A 27,235-nucleotide genomic window follows, 5' to 3' on the forward strand; every position below is an offset into this window, starting at 1 on the left:
AACTCCTCACTGTAGTCCCTGTTGAAATAGAGACCTAGAAAATGTTCACTAGTTACGTGGGGTTTCCCCCCCAACCAGATGTGGTAGAAGTAATTGGATTTGCAACAGAGAAGATTTCATGACAAGAAAACAAGGCTTGATTTCTCACTCAAGAGGGCTCACCACACAAGAATGAAAATAATCTTATTGTAGAGCAAGATTTCACTCTCAAGATCTCTCAGTATAGATTTCAACAGTAACATTAGTGAGGCTCCACTGTATTGCATAGTTAATTACTATTTATGTATGGCACTTGTAAATGGCATTATTTAAAAAAAAATTACATATGTGACCTAAAAACGTAGCATAAGGATCTTTTATAAAAATACAAATAGATTTGTGGGGAAGCTTAAAATGTTTCTTAAGTATTGGTCTTTAGGGCAACAACATAAGGAGTCATTAGAAGGAAAAACAGTGATAATTTTGTCTACAGTTTAAGTATAATCAGGTCATGAGAGCTTATTTTCCTGTCTAAGCAAATCGTAGCCACTTAATAAAGCTATAATAATCTATATAAGGATGTTTGTTTAGACAGACATTTAATATATGGTAATGTTATATACATACAACGATATATGTAAAATTTGAATTGAAAACTGTTCAGCAGAATGTCTTTTAGGTTATGTTCCTATCTAGAATTCTCACTGTATGGGAGGCTCTGCTTTTTTGATGACTAGCTAAAAAACACAACACCCTAGCATGTAGAGACACTGAATTGATACCTGTCAAATGCAGAGACAGCTACTGACCCATTATCTCCAAGGGATGTCATCTGGTTTGTTTTGGCAGTGGGGTCAGTCAAGGCTCATACCTCACAAGAATGTTCTTAAGATGGAGAAAACACATTATGAACTACAAAAAATGGGGGTGGAGTTACATTCTCATGAAGGGGGGCAAGTATGGTATAATGTCAAGATTATTGACGTAGGTACCGGAAGACTTGGATTCTAGTCCCAACTAGAGCACATGTTCACCTCTGGGCTGTTGGCAATACCACTTCATCTTTCTGGGTCTCAGGTCAGTTATCTGGAAAATGATGATACCTTCTACTTTGTATTAATAAGACTGCTCTACTTAATAGTTCTACATAAATTGTATAGTGCTATTAATTACAAGTAATGTGACCCTATGAACCACACTCTATCCATACCCAATAATTAACACAGATTTATCTCTGTCTATAAAACAAAATAAGGCAAACAAGCCTTTATACACGATGACAATCTCATTTTTACAGAGAGACTTTGGTTACACTGACAAAGTCTATAGTAGCAATAATCATTAGTACTTATTAAATAAAAGCAATGAACATTTTGGTACTTACTATGTGAAAGAAACTATGCTAAGCAAATTATAAGAAATGTCTGAATTAAGCTATTATATCAATCCTATGAAGACATTTATATTATTTTCTCAATTTTTCAGATGGGGAGACTAAGGTTTAGAAAAGGTAACTAGTTTGGTCAAATTCACACTGGTAAGTGCCAGATTTTGGTTTCAAGGTTGAACAATATAGAACTTGCAGTGAAATATTATAAGACATTATCTTGCTCACCAAATGAGCTCACTGGCCAATTTTCCTTCCTTAAGGAGAAAATAAATTAATATTTTTGGCACACCAAATATGCTGGTGCTATTAAACAACTCTATATGCTTTATCCCACTTCTGTTTGAAATCTGACTCCTCTTTACTAGTTAGATTACCTTAGTCCATTTGCTTAACTTCTCTTCCTTATCTATACAATGAGTTTAATAGTTTTCCTATCTAATATGCAGGATGTGAGGATTAAATGAATTTACAAGTAAAGTGCTTAGGGCAGTATTTGGCTAACTACTATGAAGGGTAACTATCATTATTGTGAAAAAAAAAAAAGATAACCAAATATCAAAAAAAAGTAATTCTGCAACTCTATGCACATAATAGGACCCACAGACAGAAGTTACAATAAAAGAAATTACAAGTACAGGCATACCTCGTTTTATCACACTTCACTTTATTACACTCCCAGATACTGCATTTTCTACAAATTGAAGGTTTGTGACAACCCTGTGCCAGAAAAGACTATCTGCACCATTTCCCCAACATGGGCTGACTTCAGGTCTCTGTGTCACATTTTGGCAATTCTTGTAGTATTTCAAACTTTTTCATTATTATTGTATCTGTTATGGTGATCTGTGATCAGTGATCTTTGATGTTACTATTGTAATTGTTTTTGGGGTACCACAAACCGCACCCACATAAGACAAAGAACTTAACTGATAAATGCTGCGTGTGTTCTATTTTACCAATTGACAATTACCCATCCCACTCCCTTCTCCCTGAGCCTCCCTATTGTCACAGACACAACAGTATTGAAATTAGGCCAATTAGTAACCCTACTGTGGCCTCTAAGTGTTCAAGTGAAAGAGTTACAGACACTTCACTCACTTTATATCAAAAGCTACAAATGAGTAAGCTTAGTGAGGTAGACATATCAAAAGCCAAGATAGGCCATTTGTGTAAATAGTTGGCCAAGCTGTGATTGCAAAAGAAAAGTTCCTGAAGGAAATGAAAATTGCCACTCCAGTGAACACATGAAATGGTAAGAAAGCAAAACAGCCTTGCTTTCCAGTCTCTGCTCCAGACCCTGCAGTCACCACAATGCTGATATTCAAGAAGAACCGGATTGCTATTTATGAACTTTTTTTTTTTTTTAAGAGATGGCGTCTCACTCTGTTGCCCAGGCTGGAGTGCAGTGGCGTGATCACAGTTCACTGCAGCCTCAAACTCCTGGACTCAAGCAATCCTCCCACCTCAGCCTCTGGAGTAGCTGGGACTATAGGCACAAGCCACCATACCCAGATGAGCTCCTTTTTAAGGAAGGAGTGATGGAGGACAAAAAGGATGTTCATATGCCCAAGCACCCAGAGCTGGCCAACAAGAATGTGCCCAACCTTCACATGGTGAAGGCCATACAGCCTCTTAGTTATTAGTACTATATAAAAAGCTACTGATTTTTGTATGTTGATTTTGTGTCTTGCAGCTTTGCTGAATTCGAGTAAAGCATTTGTAATCTTTCTAGATTCTCTAAGGCTATGGTCCCCAAGCCCTTGGCTGCAGCCTGGTACTGGTCCACGGCCTATTAGGAACCAGGCCACACATCACAGCTCCCCGACCCACCCCCATGCTCACCCCCATCCCATGGAAAAATTGTCTTCCATGAAACGTAGGAACCGGGCGCACAGCAGGAAGTGAGTGGCAGCCAAGGGACCAAAAGCTGCATCTGTATTTACAGCCTCTCCCCATCACTCACATCACCGCCTGAGCTCCACAACCCCCACACCTTGTCCATGGAAAAACTGTCTTCCATGAAACCAGTCCCTGGTGCCAAAAAGGTTGGGGACCACTGCTCTAAGACATTTATATACTGAGAAAACAAAATCAACAGTAATTGGTTTTCACATGCAAGAAATCTAAGGCTGTAATAGGAATTAACTGTGACAATTCTCCATAGTTATTATTTTGGATACTACATGAAAAAATAATTAAATGTGTAAGGCATGTTTTAAAATAATAAATATTTAGAGAACCAAACCATACTATGAACAAAACAAAGGCACCAAAATTATGAGTTTCCATTACAATCTTTGACATGAAATCAATATAAAGAAAATCAAGTTCTAGTTTAAAATGACTTACATTATATCGTTTATTTCTATTTTAAAACCACAGAAGGATATTCATATGATTTCTATCAAACTCTTTTGAAACAGTTTGAAAACCTGTGTCTTGAAAAACATTTCTCATAGAAATAAAAATGTATTTTTTAACTTTTATGGGCAGTATTTCTCAAGTCTCATCTCTAATGCAACAAATCAGTGTTAAGTGTCTACTCTGTGCTGGAACTGCAGGCACGAAGGGCAATTTCAAAATCAAGGAAAACATGTTAACTAGGCTTGATTCAAAGTGGGCAACTTTGGGCATATCTGAAACCCTTTATAATTAAGATATATTCACACTAAATCATTTATTTGCTAAAGGCAACAAAAATGGAATATGTCACAAAGGAGTATTCTAAACAGTAGCGTGGAGGAGTCAAAAGACTGCCAGTCTGAGGAACTGAGTTCTGGTCTTCACTGTGCCACCAACTCACTTCTCAGTTTGTCTCTACATGTGGAAAATGAGTTCTTGGCCTCCTTTAAGTTAGTTCCATCTCTTAACATATGTGATGCTCAGGTATGTATATATGTTTGTACACACACACATTTTCCCATAATGTCTTGTGTTTGGTTAGGAAGCTCTACCTATATTTTAGAGTCTGCCAGTCTATGCAGCAACAGGTACAGAAAGTGCAGATATGACTTAGAATTAATTCTCTCTGGGAACTAGGAGATTTCTAATACGGTCACAGAAATAGGCTTGTCAATTTATTCAAAAAGCATCCCCAAAAAGGTTATGATTCATCTCGCTATATATTAATACTAATCTAGATATAGTCATATGGTGGAAATTCTAGTTGACATCATTTGCTCTGAATACCTACTTTCCACTCATTTTCTATAACTTAAACTGGCTCTGTGTCAGGAGATGAACTAGAGACACCAAACATTCAATCCAACCCTCTGGCACATGTAACATGCCTGGCCTGCAATACAGTTCCACTCTGTATATACCATCAGACTAAGAACCTTTAAATAAATACATTCTTGACAACTGTTTACAGATAATTCTTTTAATCTGCAGCTATTCAAAAAAGCAGGACTCATCCCCTTCTGTCCTTCAGTTCAACAACCTCATCATTAATCTTTCCTAAGGCGGCTCACAGATGCACGGCGCTTCTTTCCCACACTGTAACTCGCTGAGGGCCTCACTTTCCACAGCAAAGTATCAGGTGTCTCAAAGCTCCATAAAACACACTACAAAGGAAATGTTTGTGGTCCATGGATTTTATCCACTTCAGTTAAATAGTATCATCTGGTTGTGAGGCAAGGGCCACTTTGACTCAGCGTTTTCCACTCTGCTTTTTTTCCTGTGTGGACCGAGCTAAAGAGGTCGCTGACTGCAGTGGAAGATTCTACACTTAATTGATATCCCTATCTTCCAGCTGGCTAATCAGCCCAAACACTCTCGTGGGAAATCTCCCCTGGAAGGACTGTGAAAAGCAGCAGTGTGCCTAGTGGAATTAACTTTATGTACCAATTAAGAAAATACTTAAGTAAACAGGGTGGTAAAGCAATAGAAAAAAATAAACATACCTTCAAGGATGTTTATGCTACAATAGCAAAAGAAAAGAAAATTGACCTCTACATGTATTTCAGAAGAGCATGCCTGGTTTTAATTCACTATTCACTTCACTAAGCAAGGATTACTTAGCAGCTTACAAACAATTTACTAGTAAGAGCATTGACAGATAAAATACACAGAATCACCACTGCTGAAAAACCAAGTGCACTAATATTTATGTTCAAGACTCTGGCGTCATTTAATCACAAGTTTAACCTCCCAGTGAGCAGGCAAAGCCATGGTGCTCTGCTGGGTGTTCTCAGTTGATTTGTCTAGCAATCGAGATGTTTACAAAACGAAATAAGATGGTTATTACTACTCATACCACTGCAACTATAGCTGACCTAAGCCTTCTGATAAGAATAATCAACGCACAAATGAAACTTAGTCTTTTGGGTGGGCCAGAAAATGTGCAATACCCTGTACTAGGGAACGAATTTTTCACAAAGCTCTCATTCAGTTTTATAGAAATATCATTAATGAAGTGAAATATTATAAGTTGAAGCTTTGAAGTATTAATAAAATGGCTTGATTTCAGCTCCACACATTGATTTCCTAGTTCTGTGTGGGTCACCTCAACATTTGCTTCCTTTGCAGGCAGGTGCAACCGCAGTATCCACCTCGCAGGTTGCTTGTGACCATTTAATTGGGTCACAGATGTTCAGTGTGAATCTCTGCCACATAAGCTCTCAATGAAGATCAGTTATGACTATTTTTTTAAAGATTCTCTTTCCTTGTGCTGGACACCATGTTCTTGTCATTTCTTCCTTCTTTTGTCCCCTTCTTCTCAGCCTCCTTTCCTGTCTTTCCACAGACACGAAATGTTGAGTGTTTTCAGCTTGTAAAGGTCCTGGGTCCTCTTGACTTCTCACTCTATTCTTTCTCAGAGGGATCTAATCTGCTCCTATGATTTTAATGAATGCCTAGGACACAATTCCCAAATGTATATTTCTAATTCAGATCTGAACATATACCTGTCAACTCAACATCTCCACTTAGATGTCTCAGAGGAACCTCAGATTCATTCACTATGACTAAAAACTCAACTCACCACCACTGCCAAACATAAATGTTGCCTATCTCAGTAAGTGGTCCAACAACCACCCGAGTGTGCAATCTGGAACCTCTCGTTCCTCACTTTCCAACATGTAACCAATTTCCTACTGTTTCCAGTAGAACACAAGTCTCACGCATCTCCTTGTCTCCACAGCCAAGCAAACTTCCCAGTCTAAAGCCACTATCCAACAGCCCTTAAACTGTTCTGCCACAGCCAGTCATGCCTCCTCCAATCTGGGCATGACATGCAGCTAGAGTGACACTGAAAAATACGATAGCACTCTCTTGCTTACAACTTTTCTATTGCCTATCAGTGCCCTTAGGGTAAGGAGTAAAAAATACTGTGAACTGTTTACAAAGCTGTGCACGTGGCCTCCGCCTCCAGGGTCCTCTGTACTCTACTAAAATGTCAGTCTCTTTCCACTGCCTTCAAGGCCTTTTATTCATAGCCATTCTGTTCCCTCTTCTTGAATATTTGAAAGGCTTTTTCGTTCCTGCCACTGAATACCCATTCCTAGCTATTTCTTTCGCATCTTTTAGGTCTCTATTTAACCAATACTTCCTGCAGATGCCTTTCCTGATTCTCTGGACAAAGTCAAGTCCATTAATTATACCCTTGCAAAGTGTCCTGCACATTTCTAATTACTTCGATGTCTTTTTTCCACAAAAGATAATCGGGACATAAGTGCAGGGATCATGTCTGTCTTGTTTACAGCTCTATCCCTTAGTCTTATCAAACACCATGCTTGCCACATGTGGGCCAAGCATGAGATTGATAAATATTTGCTGAATTAACTAACGCAAAATGGTTCTGATTTAGTCCTTCACTTGATAATTGCTCACAATTGGAGGAGAAATGCACATAAAACTCTAATTCAAGGCAGATTATGAAAACTTATTACAGGAAATAAGTACATGGACTACTCGATCTTATGAGAAGAAAAAAAGCAGTTCTGGAAGGAGAATGGATACAGGAGGGAAGGCTTCTTTCTCATGCTGGGAAATGAAGTAAACCATGGAGAGCTGACAAGACTTCAAAAAGCAAATGGTAAGAAATATTCCAGGGAGAGGGAAAAGTCTAGGCAAAGACAAAGTCAGGTATCTACAGAGACGGGTGAACTATGCCTAGTGGTGGTGAATACTGACATGTAGCAAGCGGCCAAGCTGTGGAAAGCTTTCATTATCAGGATTAAACTGTCAAGGAGAACCATGAAAAGGTTTTATCATTGGAAGAATGATACAATCAAAGATGGCAAAAATTTCTTGACAGATTAGAATGGAGGTGTGGAGACCAACCAGTAGGCTATTACAAACATTTCAGACAAAAGGCAAGGAGGAAAGGAGTAGAAATAATTCTGCAGTAGACTGGACAGCACTGCTGGAATGGGGAAAGGGTGTGTCGTTGACTACATGGAAAACCCAAACAGAGAAAGGACAGAGGAAGGACAGGAGAGATGATAAGTTCTATTTTGGAAACTCTAAATTTTATGAGCTTCCATGGTTAAAATATGGATCTAAGAAAAAGGATGCAAGCAAATTTCAGATGATCAGGCTCAGGGAAACTGCAATTGGTCCATAATCAATTAAAAATTAATACAAAGGCTTTGTGACAAACATGTCTAAAGTTTTTCAACAAACATATATTTTTATTAACAATGAAAAAACACAACAAATAAAAATTTTTTATATAATCACTGTCTGAATTTTCAGTATACCATGTGCCTAATTTTTATTTTATTTAGGAGTCAGGAACAAAGCATCTCATAATTTTACTGTAATGTCACCCTTTCTTCAAAATAGATAAATTCCTGCAATTGCTAGGAGGGGAGGAGCTCAGTTATAACATGCTATTTCTCAGTAGAAGAATAATATCTTTAAATGTTAAAAAGAATTCCAGTCTTTGTAATAGGCTCTGTGCAAAAAGCTTAAAGTGAGATACAGAATTTTTTAAAGGTCATTCTAATTTCAAAAACATTAACATCTGAAATTATGCCATCTTTAATTATCAGGAGAATATCTGAAGAATAAAATGTAACACTTACTTTTGCTGCACCTATCTGTTCTTTTCGGAATTTCTCAAGTGGCGCAATTAATACATCATTAGCGTTTTGAATCTGAAAATAAGATGCACATATATTAAATTCTGTATAATTTCATGCCAACAATATTGAAAAAAATATTGAATACAGACTGTTTTTGTTGTCTTGTTTGCTTCTATAAAATATCTTACATGTTGCGTAATATTTTTCTCTTCTGTAATTAAGCTGTTTTCTCACATTATTTCCCTTGATTCTAACAATAATGTGAATAATATGAAAACAAGTACTTATTTTGGTGAAATCTTAGTTTGAATATTTAAATCTCTTCTGCTAAGATTTAATTAAGAAACAGCATATTGGGCATTAAGTGTACAAATACCTTTAGTTATACTGGTTTAATGCAGCCAATTCAAGCATCATTTTAAAATTAAACCATATAAAAGCTCTTCCATTTTGCCACTAAAATGTTGGAATTCTACAGCTGCAAAATAAAATAAGGCTCATTTTTTTCCCTATTTAATTAGATTCTTCACACTTGGGATTTGCCTGAATGTTCCCATAATATTTCTAACCTGATTAAAATAGTACCTGATTTCATTTTAATGAAAACCTTTTTATCCCCAAACTCCAAATTGGTATTTACTTAAAATTTACAATGAATAAATCTTTTCATATTGATCTGTAAGAATATCATAAGTGCGGGGTGCAAATGCCAGGGATTGGGTGCAATGAGATGGAAATTTCTATAGATAACATTATGCTGAAAGGGAATCTTGATTAAAAACAACTTCTAGAAAGCATTAAAATAAAAAGGAGGCCCAGTCAACAAAATTTATAATTTGTTCTACCACTATGATAACTGAACATGATCTATTACATGTAATTAGCAAATACTACAATAAAGTAAAAAGCCTGTTTTTAACATATATTACCCGATTGTAAGATAGGTTAAAGGGTACATAGGAGTTCCTTGTACTATTCTTATGTAACTTTTAAGTTTGAAATTATACCAAAATATAAACATTTCAATAAAAGGGTTTCACTTTCACTTATTTTCATTAAACTAGTTTGTGTCTAGCCAAGTTTTACTTCTTAAATTCCATAATCAAAGCGCACAGAGTATGCACAAAAATAAGAATTTGAGTGTTGATGCCAGCTTCTAAGATCCTGTCAGTCTCCATCTGCAGAAAAATGAGATGACAGATCTTGAAAGGAGGACCTGAAATCCTGTGCTGGGAAAACATACAAAATAGATCAATACTCAAAATCTTTTCGAAGACATTGAGGGCCAACTGGAGATATCTCTGACATCCATCAGCTAATTCCCATTTGTGAGTTCAGACAGGCATGCCTCCAGATTCGCTGTGCAGGTGTCCTATTGGACAGAGATGATTGGAAATAGACATGAACTAGCTCACTTTTAATTCTCACTCTCTAAAACCTCTTTGCCCCCATGAAATCCCAAATATGTATATGTATATATGCGTGTGGGGGGGTGTAGACATACAGATATTCAGATTTTACAAAGGTACTAAAATAGCTGATTCAACCTTTAAAGCTAAGATTGCATAAGGGGAAAGATAGTATCATGAGCACTTTAGTGTAAATTGGAGTAATAGCAAATTAAAGGCTACCGTTTATTGAATGTTTTATTTTTGTTTGTTTGTTTGTTTTTGAGACAGAGTCTCACTCTGTTGCCTGGGTGAGTGCCGTGGTGTCAGCCTAGCTCACAGCAACCTCAAACTCCTAGACTCAAGCAATCCTCCTGCCTCAGCCTCCCAATTAGCTGGGACTACAGGCATGTGCCACCATGCCCAGCTAATTTTTTTCTATATATATTTTTAATTATCCATATAATTTCTTTCTATTTTTAGTAGAGACGGGGGTCTTGCTCTTGCTCAGGCTGGTCTCGAACTCCTGAGCTCAAATGATCCGCTCGCCTTGGCCTCCCAGAGTGCTAGAATTACAGGCGTGAGCCACCGCACCTGGCTTGAATGTTTACTTTATGTTGGAAACTGCAGTAAGTCCTTCACAAGCATGAGCTAATGTATTTAAAGTTAGTGAACTTAAACTGGGATATTTCTCAGGTGGTGAAAAACCCTAGCAATAATGAGACTGAACAAGGTGACGTGCAGTACAGTGCTTTATTACAGTACGTGCCTTTAAAAGTGAGAATACCTGGGCTTAAACCAGGTTCTGTGGCTTATGAGCTGTTATTTAACCATTCTGTGTATCAGCCGATCAACTACCTAACAACTTAGTTCTAAGGACTTAAGAGATAATGAACGTAAAACACTTAGCTCAGTGCCTTATATACAATAAGTGCTCAAAAATGATAGTTGTCAGTATTTCCAAATAATGTGATTATAAATCTCTATATTTATCTGCTTAATCCACCTCTATACCTGAATCCATTGTATTGCTTTTTTGGTTGTGGTGTTATATACACGCAATTATGAGAAGGCATTTTCCCATGAAAGTCTTGTAGATGGCCTCGGCTCTTTCATATCCACTCACTAGATATTTTTATATATATTAAATGTATGTGCCAATCACAGTGCTGAGATCTGTGGGAAAGGAAAAAACTTAAGGTATGCGATAAATCTTCCAGGAAGTTAAAGTCTATATGAGAAGAGAAAAATACGTCAATGTATTCATTCAACAATTTTAGTAAAATTGAAAGATGAAACTTGATTACACTGAGACTAGCTACATGATACACTATGCAGAAATCCTTATAAATAAATTAGGATTTTGACAACAAGACAGACCCATGAGAATTAGTCAAGGAAGTGTTTGGATGGTTGATGTTAATTGGATACAACAAAGGGAAAGAATATTCTAGAAAAAGGGAACACCATGAATAAAGGCAAGAGAGTAGAACTAAGCATGGCATGTGGGAAGAGGGAGTGTAGTACAGAAAAAGTATTTATTAAGTATTCATTAAGTGTCAATCATGATTGTGAGTGCACTGACCAAGTTACAGGCCTTCAATGAGCTTTTCTAAACTGGGAATAGTGAAATAAATGTGAAGTATGTCAGTGTCTGGCACATAGCAGGCCCCATAAAAGTACTGTATGTTGTTATTATCTAGTAAGAACATTATCTAACTGGAAAAGGGCGTATACATCATTACTAGTAGGAATCTCAACTGAAATAAGTAAGGGAAGGCTGGATTATACCCAAAATGTAGTCAAAGAAGCCCGGATATGGAATCGCTGCTGGCTTCTGAACAGAGGAATGATGTAAAAACTTTTTCTTAGATGTTAGTAATAGGTGAGATAGTTTTGAGACTGAAGAGATGGTGACAATATAGGCCAGCTAAATGGCTGGGAGAGGAACTCAAATCTGAACTGATAAGGGATGAGACCAGGTGCCTGCAGGTTGACAGATGGCTACCAGGGGACTTCAGGGACAGATCAACTAGAAAGAGGGAGCGGAATCAAAGGGGACACTAAGGTTTCTGCCTCAGATCCTGGAATTTTGGTACCATGTTCAGAACTGGGGTAAATGAGGTAGGGGGTAGGTTTGATAGAGAAGGAATAAAGACAATGAATTTTACTTTGGACCTAATTACATCTGATGCCATAGGAAGACTCAAAGGATTCTGTGGCAGAAAATCCCTCCTTCACAATGGTAGAAGTAATCAATATGAGTGAAATTTTTTAATTGGGAAAGAAAGGATTATGAAGGAATACGTAAACATATTCATTCAACAATTTTAGGAAAATTAAATGATGAAACTTGATTATACTGACGGGCTGATCTCATACACTAAGACCTTGGCATTCACACCGATATCTAACGGTTTAAATCTCTGCTAAAACCCTTCTGTGTGTGGCTGTTATATAAATATGACCTGGGAATAAAGCAAATGCCGGAGACAAGTATTGTTTCCTACCTCCATTTCGTCCATATTTTTTGGTTTATTTATCCTTGTTTTTGCATTTGCTCCATTTTTTCCCTCCTTCTCCCCTCCCCCACAATTCTCTTAACGTGAAACTGAAGGAATAAAAGAAGTGGCAAAGGTACCAAACAGAAAAATTGAGGAAAAGGGGTGAAAAATATCCAATAGGATGACAGAGATAAAAGTAGAAATGATTCGCTGAGTGTTTCCTATGTGTCAAATACTATGCCAAGGTCTTCAACAATATAGAGATTCAAGTCAATTTCATATGAGTAATGAAGCTGAACATCTCAAAATCATCTGGAATATATTAAGAACGTAAGTCTTAAAGTTAGACCCAGCTTCCTTTGAGTCTCAGCTTCAAAACTGATAACACGGTCTTCATCCCTATACCTCTTAAGGTTTTTATAAATATTAAAGGCAAAATAAATATATGTATTTTTAAATCACTAGCATAAATTTGCCATATGGCAGGCTTTCAATAAATGTTAGCTTCTTCAAAGAATTGAATGTCTACTCTATGTTCATAACTGTCCTAAGCAGTTGCCCTCCCAAATGATTTAAAATATAGTTACTCAAAGCTAAAAATTGGAATCCAAATTAATGTAACAGGATGGTACTTCTCCAGAGGAGAGGCCTAATAGTAGTAGATAACCATGAACCTAAATTTTTCCATAAACAAGTATAACATATGCATGATGTTACACCTGAACTACGATGCTACTTTTGTGGATAGTCAATGGCTGCTGTTCACAGTAATGTGAATTTAAATTCAAGAGATCGAAATGGAAATGCCAGCACTCAAAGGGCACTGAGTGGATTCACAACCTGATTTTTGCTGTTTTTGACCCTCATCTTTGTATATCCCCCAGGGACTGCATGGCTTTCATTCCTACAACACTGGTCAAGCATGTAGATGAAATTCTTCAGTTCTGAAGTAATCCAAGTGCAAAGTAAAGAAAGTGTTAAATTTTTGGTAGGATTAAAAGAGTGACTCTTGCTACTGCATAATGAAAAAAAAATGACATACAAAAGGGTAGAAAACCCTTATCTAAAACGTGAATTAGGGTGCAACTGTGGTGACAAACCTTGCGAAAGTTAAAAAACAAATCTAGAGAAATGCAATTTTGACTCCCATGAAACTCTGTCACCCTAGATTTACAAAACAGGCTTGAGGAAATTCATTCTAGAAGGGTAATACTAGGGGGAGAGAGGATGGCAGGGGGGCAGGGGGGCAGGGGACCAGGGGACGAGGGTCGGGGGGGGGGCGGGAATCAAGTCACACAGTTCAGGAGATTCAAGATCCTGTAATACTGTGGAATGTATGACTTTGCACGACATTACTAAGCTGCTTTAGGAAAAATACAAAAGTAATTTTAACACTCCCCCTCTAGATATTGATAATAGCTCAACTTCTGGAAAATGTCTTATTACAGTAATCAAGAAACTTATAATTCTTAGCTATTTCCTAAACCTTGGGTTTTAACAACTTATTTTTGTAGATAGCGGTCCATTTCACTTATTTTCAATAGAAGAGAAGCAAATCTGTTTGGTAATGCTTTACAATACCACATTTACCAGGTAGACACACTTTAACTGTGGGTAGGTTACATTAAGCCAGGCAATTAAGTTTCCTGTCACTTTTCTTTTGCTATTTCAAGTGGTTCTGATCAACAGCCACAAGGGAGTGCTCATAAATCACTCAAAAGTAATGTCTAAAAATGTTCTTATGTGGCTAGAAGAATGATTCTCCAAATACCTTTGTGTTTCTTTTTTTCCACATATACATGAATTATAATTTTCTATAGACCATGGATTTTCCAGTGCTATCCTATAGGAATTTTCAGTGCTAGCTTTTCACTGCTGGGAACCTTACCACACTTGTTCACTAAACAAAGTAGTAAAGGAATGAAAGAAATCTGAAAGGTAATTCTCCTTATGGTTACACTCCTAACACTTTCTCTTTCCTTTTCAGGATTTAGTTAAAATCTAGTGTTGTTGGTGCCAGTCACTGCTCATCACTAATTAATGAGTGTATGTCCCAGTATCCTGCCACTTAATAGCACCAAGGTGTAAGAAGAATTATGATTCTCTACCTCACACTTTCAAAGAAAACAAAAAGTTTTGAAGCAAAGATTTAATGATACTCTGCAGTACTATTTAAAGCGATTGCTTAAAGCTACAATAGACTATGCTATTTACAACAAGAAAACATTTTGGCTCATTGCCAAAAATAATTTCCTGCTGAGGTGCCAATATAGCCAATCTGCACCAAGTGGAAAGATCACAAAGGTATGTAATAATGAGTGAACTGGACATAATGCAATTTCCTGCTGAGGTGCCAATATAGCCAATCTGCACCAAGTGGAAAGATCACAAAGGTATGTAATAATGAGTGAACTGGACATAATGCAGAAGGTATCTACATAGTCTCCAATGCAAGAATGGATTATTTTCCCATTGGTATTTGCAACTAGGAAATCACATCAGAGTTCTAATTTGGGATTACAAGCAAGCGTCTCTCCTCTGCCTTCTCCCAAACCCTGTCCACTTCTTCCCACCTCAACTGCTTCTCAGAAGGAAGCTCTGGCAAGGAGTAGGGGATGGGGGTTAGCCTGGGGCTCACTCCCAGGTACTGGCCAATTTAACTCTCCACAGCTACAGAAAAGACAGTCTTTCTCTAGATCACTAAACCCAGAGTACTTCTAAAGTAGAATTCAAAGGCCAAAACGCACATGAGGTGCCGAGGACAGGCATACGAACAGGACATACATATAAAGAAGTAATCAGAAGTCAAAAACTAAATGCATTTTACTTTATGTCCTTTAATGTGAGCAAATTACTCTGAAAACACTTATCTAAAAAAAAAAAGTGCTATGTAAGGCTATCTGGATACTACAGTTATCCATTGAATTCCTACTTGAATGTCACTTGTTACTGCAGTATTTGATTGCTTTGATTCTACTTAACAAGGCACTGTTTCATTATAAACCCCACCCTATTGGACCTCCGCTGTTGAGATCCAACTCTCACTTGAATTTTACTTTCATCTTTCTCTATTTTCATCAGCAATAATATTGATTTATATTTTTTCTTAAAAAAAAAAAATAGGAAAAGAGGCCGGGTGCAGTGGCTCACGCCTGTAATCCTAGCACTCTGGGAGGCCGAGGCGGGTGGATCGCTCAAGGTCAGGAGTTCGAGACCAGGCTGAGCAAGAGTGAGACCCCGTCTCTACTAAAAATAGAAAGAAATTATCTGGCCAACTAAAAAACTACATATATAGAAAAAATTAGCTGGGCATGGTGGCGCATGCCTGTAGTCCCAGCTACTGGGGAGGCTGAGGCAGTAGGATCGCTTGAGCCCAGGAGTCTGAGGTTGCTGTGAGCTAGGCTGACGCCACGGCACTCACTCTAGCCCGGGCAACACAGCAAGACTCTGTCTCAAAAAAAAAAAAAAAAATAGGAAAAGAAATTTAAGTTTTTGGAGAATTGTGCTACATGAATCCCCTCTTCTTTTCCAGAAGATAAGTAGAGGCAGTACAGTCTCCAGGAGAGTGCTCTGATTTGTATCTAATTAATCCCTGGCCTATCAGGGGTGGGGAACCTTCTCATGTTGGAAGACTGCAATAATTTAGCTAAAATCAAATAAGGCTGCATTCAAAAAACTTCAATTAGATATACTTTAAAATGTACATTATTTTGTAAAAATCTAACTACTATGTACTTAGTAATTTCAAAAAATGAAAACTATTTGTTAAAGTTAACTAAACTTTTAATGACTTTGTTGTGTCTGCTTTTTGTTGGAACTCATTTGAATGTTTGGTTGCAGCATGGAGGTCTGCAATTTCAGTTGATCTTCTGGATTTATCAGTCATTTGTGATCTTAAAGGAGTCTTGATTTGAGTTAGGTAGAGAATGTAGATTTCGAGCAATAAGTGGTTGAAAAGCAAGACAGCATTTTTTGGGGATGTTGCTGAAGGTGTGGGTATTCTACTGCATTTTTCCATACTTCAATTGGATCTGTCTTAGCATCAAACAATAAAATGTCATCTACTGAGAGCTCAATCAATTCCATCTGTAGTTCTTTAGGTGATATCAACTAGGTGAGGCTGAAATGCTAACTTGAGTGTGATGTCATAATTCTCAAAGTCAGTGAACCTTTCATTGTAGTCTCCAATTAATAGGTCTATAACAGCTGTGTATGCTTCAAATAATTCACGTATGTCATCCTGCTCATCAATGACCTTTGCTACCTGGGAAAAATGTTCACCTGAAATTTCCTTTTGAAGAATAATTGTTTTGAAAAAAGATAGTTTTTGAAATGTTTGGATTTTTTGCCACATAGCATACATAGACAGTTTTACCTTGCAAAGAAATATTCAAGTTGTTTTGATTTGACATGAATCACACAGAAATACTGCATTCCTATAGAAATCTTCTTTCAATAATTCACATTGCTGATTCTGTTCTTCATCAAACTTAACTATGTTTTCTCACAGAGATAAAATTTTGGCTAATACCTGGTCCTTGCTATAGCCAAATCCACACTAAGCATCTCATCCTTCAACTTTAGCATGTTATGAAACTGATGATGCTGTGTTACATTTGCATGAATATGGTTAATAATACTTATATAACTTGTTGCAAAGTGTCACTTAAAATAGTAGCTTTAGCACAGAGATTTTGCTGATGCAAGATACAATGAAAAGAAATGAGAGCATCTGAATCTGTTATTACTTTATCTGTGCAATAAACCCTTCATGTTTTCCTGTCATTGAAGGTGCACTGTCTGTACATACACTCACTAAAGTTACCAAATTTGGTCTAACTTCACAACATTTATCTTGAAAATTGTTAAAGATATCTATTCCCTATGTTCTGTTTGCAAGAGTGCCCAAAGCAAATAACCCTTTGCAGCAAAGAAAATCTTTTGTTATGACCCAAATGAAGTATAAAACATACAAGTCAACAGCATCAGTTGATTCATCCAAAGCAACTGAATATTATATATTTTCCCTTTGAAGTATTGCATGAAGTTGTTCTGTTAAATTGAAGGCTAATTCATGCTGCAGATCAGCTGTGGTTCTCCTTGAAAGAGGCAGTTGTTTGTTACTTTGAAACATCATCAGGGTCCAAGCATCCTACAACTTTGACAATGCATTCTTTCAGTTTCTATATCACTGAATGGCTTCCCTTTCTTCCCCCAGTATATAAGCTACTTTATAAGTTGCTTCAGTGGCATTATTTCCAGGTCTTATTGGTGCTTGAAACAATTGTCTTTGCTCTTCTAATTTCTGCAATACAACCTTTTGTGCCTCTCTCCCTCCAATTTCAAACATGTGTGGTCCTTATGAGAGTTATAATGCTGATGAGCATTGAATTTCTTTAATGTTGATACTGCTGTATCACAAAGCAACTAAATCATCTTATCTTTAGCAGAAACAAGATAATATTGCAATTCCCAACCCTCATTAAAAAATCTGTTTTCTTCCTTAAGAGTTCTCTCGGTCTTCTTTGACATGATGGGCTGTTAAGCAGAATTAAAAAATACTGTTGAGCTGTGCAACTATGCACAAATTCCACTTCAGACAGAAACACAGTGAACCGTTGGCAAAAGCTGATGATACGCTAGTGTACCTGACCCCCCATAAACTCTTGCCAACCAGCCTCATGCAATAGTGGCACCAGACGGGAAAGCTAAAACTAAATCATGACTGTAGCAGCCAAAAGTTTAGCCCTTACAGCTTACTAATGTTCTAATTGTGCCATTATTATTATTTTGTTGAAACTTATTTTATTCTTTGGTATTTTAAATACATTTATTTTACAAATAAAATAAAAATATAAAAGATAGACAAAAATGTATTGACAAAAATAAAAGGATTTGTTGTGTAAAATTTGGATTCAGTCAAAAGGCTGCACTCAAGGTCCTAGAAGGCCACTCCTGGCCTATACCCTAATAACTATGTAATCTTGATCAAGTCACTCAAAGTCTTAGTTTCCTTTTCCTTTTCAGTACAATGAAGATGATAATAATATGCCTTTATCTCATAGCCTGTTTATAAAAAGTAAATTTTTTAGTTTATTTCCAATGATAAGAGTTTATTAATAAATATAAAGCAATCACTGCTTCCTATTAATTCTTTTGAGTAGGCCAACTGTAATGCATCTAGATATCACATTTTTAAATGACTTAGGAAACTGCTATAGGAGTTTTAGCATGAAATCTCAGCCGGGCGCGGTGACTCACGCCTGTAATCCTAGCACTCTGGGAGGCCGAGGCGGGTGGATCGCTCGAGGTCAGAAGTTCGAGACCAGCCTGAGCAAGAGTGAGACCCCGTCTCTACTAAAAATAGAAAGAAATTTTCTGGCCAACTAAAATATATATATAGAAAAAATTAGCCGGGCATGGTGGCACATGCCTGTAGTCCCAGCTACTGGGGAGGCTGAGGCAGTAAGATCACTTAAGCCCAGGAGTTTGAGGTGGCTGTGAGCTAGGCTGACGCCACAGCACTCACTCTAGCCCAGGCAACACAGTGAGACTCTGTCTCAAAAAAAAAAAAAAAAAAGACTGAAATCTCACCAGCACATACTTGATGTCAAAGCTTCTTAACTGTACAAGAGTGGTTAATAGGGCCAAATGGCAAGAAAGGTCTGCTTCTAGAGCTTATGAGCTTTGATTTATACTGCTGAGTTTAAGTCAAATTAAAGTTTACTATTTTTTAGTAGAAGTATCTATATCCATTAGGTGGAGGAATGGAAAACCATTCAACCAAGAAGGAATTGACCACTTTCACATAATCTAGCAGAGAAAATGAGGGAGGGGAGTAGATTGCAAAATTTCATATAATCCACTGGGATCTAATAATGTCATAACACTAGGTTGTACAAATAAAATGTTCTGAGTACTGAGTTATTTGAACCAGAAAGGTAAGTTATTTATTTTAGCTTTCTTATTGTTCTTAAACTACTTTTGCTTTATTCCTTTCCACCCAGCAATCTCTAATGGGAGGTTCAACTAAGAATATTTTCTAAACATTTAAGCACTGTGGAAACATTTTTAAACACCAGATATAACCATAACATACTGACTTCTCACAAACTTGGGTCTACTTATTGCCATCCTGATTACTACTTGTTCATTTATAACTCCATCACAATGGAAGCTAAAAAAAAAAAAAAAAAAAAAAAAAAATCAGAAAAAAACCCCTGCTTTTCAGGCTTTTCAGCTATAAATAACAAGACATGTGAAAGGTCAAATTAGAATTATCTTAAAAGCTACTTAAAATAATTATTTGAAATATCCTGCACATGCATTCAAATTTAACAAATACTTCTTTTTTGATTTTGACCAAAAGGTATGCATTTAGGAAAACGATTTTATAGACTTTTTAAAAGACTATATTAATTCAAAGATCACACAAGGAAGACATTTAAGTTACACCATTCAGAACCTGTGTTCTCAAAAGGAGATTTAAGAAATGGTGCACCCCTAGTTGATTCTCTTCAATAGGTTAATCAATTACTCCTGTATTTGACGATCTGCAGGGATACTGGTAACGTTCCTTTGGTCTATTTTCTAACTTTGCACATTTCAGGGTCTACTGAAATTTATTCCTCCAGAGACACTACTCTTACATTTCAGTGATGCTCCTATTTTTGTTGAACTACAGGAAATGGTGAAAAATGTTCCCATAACACAGCTGCCCCATGTCTATGGATACTCTCATGCTCATGAAAATATACCCTCTCCCACTCATCCACCTCAAAAATCCTAGACATTGTATACTGTAAAGTTGAGCTAATTGTGGCTTCAAAATTATTTATTTTTCCATGTTCTAACCTCTAACTATGAGGGAGGGACAAGTGGCTTTGTGCGAGTGGGCGAGAGGAGGGAGCTACAGCAAATCAATAATTTCTATAATTCACTGTTTATTCCCTTGCCCCTACCCTCCACCTTAATGGTACCTCTTCTTGCTGATACTGCTCCACCCTTTCTTGGTATTCACCACTAACAGTATCCTTGGACAGAGAAATTAAAATCATTCATCTGTTTTAAATTCTTCATTTGTGAATTTAAGCAAACTTCTGATAGTCTTTGCAAGTTTACAAAACCAAAGAAAACTCATTAAACAAATTCCCGGAGTCATAGTTATTTTACAGCAATTACATTTTACTAGCTGAATGTTAATGTATTTCAATCATAATTGTTCAGTATTTAGATAATGGCAGATTGTTAAAACTTTAAGAAAGATTGAAGATAACCCAATGTATATGTAATTTCTTACTTATTGCAATTGTCTATTAATGAGGAGAGAATGGGAGTAAAGAGGAGGATGGGGAGAGGAGGGAAAGAAGGAAGGAATTATGGAGGATAGATAAGCATATAAACAAAGCAGAGAATGACCTAACTAATGCAAGGGATAATTAAGAAATTAGACAGATAGGTTGGGGGCCAGTGGCGTGCCAGACAGGGTCATAGTGGCTCATGGAACCTTTATGCACATCTCTTCCCAACTTGCATTACATGAGCTTGTGTTGAAATCAGCCAAGGTGGGAGGATTTACACCATGAAAATCAGGAAGCACTACAAATCGTATTTCTCACACACACAAACACACATGCATGCATATGCACACACAGGCCTGAGTGCCAGTAGTTAATTTTTACCAGTGCACCACGGACTGGAGCCACACATGTATAGTTAAGAGTTGCTTAACAATGGAAATCCACTCTGCAAAATATACCATTAGGTGATTTCATCCTTGTATGAACATCGTAAGTGTCCAGACACAAACCTAGATGGTATAGCCTACTACACACCTAGGGTATGTGGTAAACCCTATGGCTCCTAGGCTACAAAATAGTAGGGCACATTACTTTACTAAATACTGTAGGCAATTTTAACATAATGGTTAAGTATTGATGTATCTAAATACGTCTACACATAGAAAAGGTACAGTGAAAATGCACTATAAAAAATAAAACATGATACACCTATGTAGGGCACTTACCACGACTGGAGCTTGTAGGACTGGAAGTTGCTCTGGCTGAGTCAGTAAGAGAGTAGTGAGTGAATGTGAAGGCCTAGGACATCACCGTACACTACTGTAGACTTTATAAATAAACACTGCACACTGTGGCTACACTATATTTAAAATTTTTTAATTCCTCAATAATAAATTAATCTTAACTTTCTGTAACTTTATAAATGTTTTAAGTTTTTTTAACTTTTGACTCTTTTGTAATAATACTAAGCTTAAAACACGAACACATTGTACAAAAATATTTCCTTTCTTTATATCCTTAATCTATATGCTTTTTTCCTATGTAAGTTTATTTTTTTATTTTTTACTTTTTAAGCTATTTTGTTAAAAATTAAGACACAAACACACACAGTATAGCCTAGGCCTACACAGGGTCAGGACTATCAACATCACTCCTTTCTACCTCCACATCTTGCCCCACTGGAAGGTCTTCAGGGACAGTAACACACATGGAGCTGTCACCTGCTATGGTTAACTTCTTTTTTTTTTAATAAGTGGAGTCCACTCTAAAATAATGATAAAAGGTATAGGACAGTAAATACATAAACCAGTAACATAGTGGTTTATCATCATATCAAGTATTATATACTACACATAATTGCATGTGCTATACTTTTATATGACTGACAGTGCAGGAGGACTGTTTGCACCAGCATTAGCACAAACACATGAGTAATGCATTGTGCTATGACATTAAGATGGCTAGGACATCACTAGGCTACAGGAATTTTTCAGTTCCATTATAACGTATGGGACCACAAGTCATATATGCAAGTCCACTGTTGAATAAAATGTCATTATGAGGTATATGATTGTATATGAAAGACAGGCAGCATGAATACTGCTGCTCTTGTTAGCAAGTAATGTTTATAGCCAACATTGTGTGATCATTCCCTCCGTGTCCAGGTTCAGCCTTAGAATCCTTCACAAGCCAGCACCATAGAAAACTGCTATCACTCAGATTTGTGAAGCTAAAACTGTTATCAGTGCTAGAGTAGAGGTTTGTTCCAGTGTTGCTATGGAGGCTCAGAAGCCCAAAAGCCTCGCTTGGGTAAAAGTTTAAGTGTAAAGAAGTATAAATGGACTTAATCTCTTGGGTATTGGGAAGGACATAGTAATTGGAAATGTTATAGGCTAACATGTTTAAGAGAGACGCTTTAATATTATAACTCGATAAAAAGGGATCTTGTATAGATAACACTCATTACTATTGTTTATAGTTTAATATAGGTGTCTTCCAAATACATATATAATGTGTAACAGCCACCTATAATAATGGTTCGGTCAAGGACAAACCACATAAACTACAGAGGTCCCATAAGATGATAATGGAGCTAAAAAATTCCTATCACCTAGTGATATCATAGTTGTCATGACATCATAGTACAAAGCATTACCTTTTCTATGTTTAAATATGTTTCAATACACAAGTGTACATAATGCATTACCACTGTGTTACACCTGTCTACAGTATTCAGTACTGTGTAAGTTTGTAGCCTAGAAGCCAACGGCTATATACCATATAGCCTAGAATGTGTAGTGGACTATACCATCTAGATTTGTATAAATATACTCTATGATGTTCACACAATGACAAAATAGTCTAATGACACATTTCTCAGAACATTAAGTAATGCATGACTACATGCATCTACCTGTACAGTCTTCCAGCCCTTCAAAGGTAAACATAATGGGATCGATATTTTAATAGTCATTGGCTAGTGAAGTTCCTTGCCATGATGGAGATTCAATATATAATTGTTAAACTCAAGCAAAACGTTAATTCTGATAGCCTTAATCAGTACCTGCAATAAATTACTAAAGCAAATACTGTCCCTCATAATATTACAGAGGATGGCAACCTACCTGTGGAAAACTAAATATTTCTGAAAATAAGAAAAGTATTTCCATTACATGTATTTTGACATATGCCATATAATACAGGTGGCAACCTCTATCTATACAGATAGCAATCTAACTGCCAGCTCATTGTTTTCATCTTTAAAAGACGATCAGTCACAGAAAAAAAATAACTGTTAATGTTCAATGACTTCTTTATAGTCACTCACGGTTCTTTACTTATAAATTGGTTTTCCATAAGAATACAACCTTGTACTGCAAGTTAAAGCCTCACAGAGGGCAGGCCATTATCACATGAATGGCCATAGTATATCCAAACAGAAAGACCAGTAACCCTGAAAACTTGATAGATATCACCTTCCAAATCCTTCCTACATTTTCTTCTTTGAAGTTGATTTCATTGCTATGCTGAACAGATGACTGGAAAAAGAAAAACACATGGCTTTGTTAAGTCTTTGGCTAGAAACCAGGAAAGGGGTTGGTGGCAAGAAGGGAGGAGAGTTATAGAGTAACAGGGGAAGATTAAAGGGGTGTTCCCATTAGGAAACTGGGGAAATGTATTCTAGAGCACACAGATAACAAGAATTATTGAGCTCTTACTATGGGGTCAGGGGGTTCTCCTTCTGTCTTTATAACAATGCTAGGAAGAAGGTAATATTATTATTCCCATTTTACAGATGAGAACACTGAGTCCCAAAGAGGCTAAATAGTTTTCCCAAGGTCACACACAGCTAGTAGGTATCAGAGCTAGGACTGGAACCCAGCCGGCCTGGCTTCCGAGTCCACACCCCTAACCACTCTATTATATGCTCCATGGCGCCTCCTCTCAGATGATAAAGAATATACCACAGGGCCAAAAATAAGTTTTACTCACAAATAAAGTTCTATTAAATGTGAGTATGGCTATCCAAAAATTTTAAAAAATTAAAAATGAAAACCAAAACAAGTACAGAGTTAAGAGTAATGATATTATATCTTATTTTCATATTTTCTAATTTCTAAACCTTGAAATGTAGATGTAGTGTTGTCTCTATTACAAATCTGAAAAATGATAGGTACCATCTGTTGCTTCCCCACACACAGTTTCACTACTGTGCTGATGCCGTACTTCTGTGTGTGATAAAAAGTCAACTTGCAAAGAACAATGATTGTTCTCGACTTATGAAATGCTTAGTTGCAATAATGTGAGTTAAGGATCAGCATGAGAACATTAGGAAGGGATCCCTATAATTATTAACTTAGAGTAGGAGCATTTCTCCCACATAATTCTACCCAATTACGGTTTGAGAAATGAGAAAAAAGGAGCATTCCTTCAGAAACGTAACCGTAGTCGTACTATCTTTTCCTAGCTCGCTTTCCCTGGAGCGACACTTACTTGAGATGTTTATGTCACATGCTATCTTGATATAAATAAACACAGGAAACATTGTAATTAGAACTTGTACGGTTAAGAAAAAACAGGACCAGAAGCTAATACACACATAAACAGTGTATCTTTTCTATAAACTACCCCCATAGTGTCTGCTTGGATGTGAACATTTTAAGGATCTCTGGGGGTTAGGTGAAAGAGAAAATAATCTTTTTAAATAAATAATTCCTTAATTGAATAAGCCAGGGAACTGAATCAGAGGGTTGTTAAAAGTAAAACCAGGAAAAATTAATTAAAAGAGAAAAACTTCACAGCTTTAACACAGAATTATAGAAGTCCATGAATACCCAAAAGTTATCTAAGTCCTACAATTTAGCAAACAAGAGATATGACTTATTTTGCAAAGATTTTCTTTTAAACTTTCCCAGGCATTGGAGCACAGGCTCTTAGTCATAGCTAAGAATTACTTCCCAAATAAGTTCCATATGTTATAACTCTCAGCCCTGGTCTTTTCCAAATCCAGATCTGGTCATAAACCATGGGCCAGTTTTCCACACTGTACAGCTGTCAAAAACCTTTCTTACCCAATGAACTAAAGAGCCTCATTCAGCCCTTTCTGTGAGGTCTTATATCATGTGAAATACGAGTGATATGTCAATACTAGAGAAATTCTCTTTACAACACATGACAAACAACATAAAAAAAAATACACTTTTCCTTATCTATGAAAAGTATGTCTCAGCAGAAAACACAATCATTTAATAAATCATTAACATCTGACCTCTTTGGTCTTACCCTCTGGCCATGGCTTGAATTACGTTCAGTGCACAGAACTGGCTACAAGGATGTTTAAGATTCTTCTCCAAAAAATGAAGCTTGGAAACTACTTTCCTTCCAGACAGGCTTAGACATTCAGATTCTCCTGCGTTCGTCATGATGCGCACACCTGAATAACGCAAAGCTATGCTATGGGACACCTAACTCATCCTACATAATTATGAAAAATTGCTCACTTTTTTTCCTCCTCAAAAATTAAGAGATACTTATTAGCAGAAAAGAAACGTCAGCTCCTCAGATGCCCAGTTCACACAAGCAGGAAGACTGTTGCTGGCTGTAAAACTTTCTTATCTCTATGTTAAGCAGGTCCCCAAACACAGACTCCTAATAACAAAATAATTGCCATCACTCCTACTGTCGACAATTACATCCTGTTTATTTGTGTAACTTTCTGCTTTTAATAATGTCCTAATGTATTCTAGTATTTGACTAAGGCACATTTTAATTAATTCATCTGAAAATATTGGATAGAAAAAAATGCATCGTTTTGGATAACCTGGGAATATAATAAAAACAAACTGCATGTTACAACCGCCAAAGGCAAAAAAGCTTTGCACACTAACAAAGACCTAGGCTAATGGTGTCGGTACACCTCATCCTGAAGTTTCCACCCCATCCCTGCTTTATATGGTGTCGTGACAGCATCTAGGTGTCTCTTCATGGCCTTTTGACCTAGATGAGCTTTCAAGAATTTGCTTTCAGAGTAAAAGGGGGAAAGACAGACTCAGCTAACTTACATTTATCTTACCTTTCAAGATAAGAGAAAATGCTACACTCTGTCAACGGGTCAACAAATGCATTTTCATGCTTCAGATATCAGGTGGAGTGAAGGCTTACAAATCTTGTCTCCAACCCAGACATTTCTGCTAAGCTCCTTATCTGTAAACTAAGTGTCCCACTCCCATCCGGCACCTCAAACACACACCCTCAAAACAGGTCCCAGACTTCTCCACTTTGATTTGTCTCCTCTCGGTGAATGGCACCAAGTTCAGCCAACTGCCTGACCATCCCATCCCAAACCAGGGCCTCTCCTTCATCTTCCAGGATCTCCCCACGGCCTCAGCATGCACCCCACACAACTCTCCAGGATTACAGCGATTACACGTCACTCAGCACCCAGTGTCACAACCCACTCATATTTAACTTTCCAACTGCCAGAATGGTGTCTAAAAAGGGGGAGGGCATGTTACTTCCCCGCTTTTATCACTGCTCCCCAACCTTCAGTATAAAAGCCCTTCCTTTCACCGAGTATCCAAAGGCCCTTAATGAAGGGGCCTCCCCTTACCTCCTAACAACCTTTTCTGCTGCCACTCCCACATGGGAAGTCTTCCCTTATAAAGCTTAGATCACCCTGCCCCTTCTCCGCATCCTCCCTTCCCTGGTTCACTTGCTCCCTGTCTGAATATCTCTTCCTCATCCGTTAATCCTCAGCCCAAGTGTCACCTTCCCAATGAGCCTTCCCTAATATCCCAGTTTAAGTCTCAAGGCCCCTCTTCATACTCCCACAGGATACTGATCACACCACTAGCACAGATGACAGGACTCTGCAGGGCACAATGCGCATGAGTCTGTCTTCCCGCCAGATTATTTTTGAGGAAATGCCTATGCCTCCAGCTTTCATTTTTTGTATTCCCCGGGGCCCAGGGCAGTATCTGTGGCGTATCATTACTGGCCAACAAACATTTCTTGATACAAGCCCATCGGCTGAGAAGTGGGGGTAGGGGAGGAGGTGACAGGAGTCAGAAGACAGGAAGGTAGAGAACGGAAAATGCCAACATCAAACTTACATGATAAGATGGGCAATGCCAGGCTTGACATT

At 37.3% G+C, this 27,235-nt stretch overlaps 1 protein-coding gene across 1 annotated transcript in view; it reads right to left on the reverse strand.

Moving 5' to 3' along the window:
* ARHGAP42 (Rho GTPase activating protein 42) overlaps positions 1 to 27,235 on the reverse strand; it is a 277,047-nt gene that overhangs the window by 117,189 nt on the left and 132,623 nt on the right. Inside the window, exon 4 of the mRNA XM_045556881.1 lies at positions 8,401 to 8,472. Coding sequence (XP_045412837.1) covers positions 8,401 to 8,472 — 72 coding nt within the window. The remainder of the gene's footprint in view (positions 1 to 8,400; positions 8,473 to 27,235) is intronic.

This window comes from Lemur catta, chromosome 7, assembly GCF_020740605.2.
Source record: "Lemur catta isolate mLemCat1 chromosome 7, mLemCat1.pri, whole genome shotgun sequence".
Taxonomy (NCBI): domain Eukaryota; kingdom Metazoa; phylum Chordata; class Mammalia; order Primates; family Lemuridae; genus Lemur; species Lemur catta.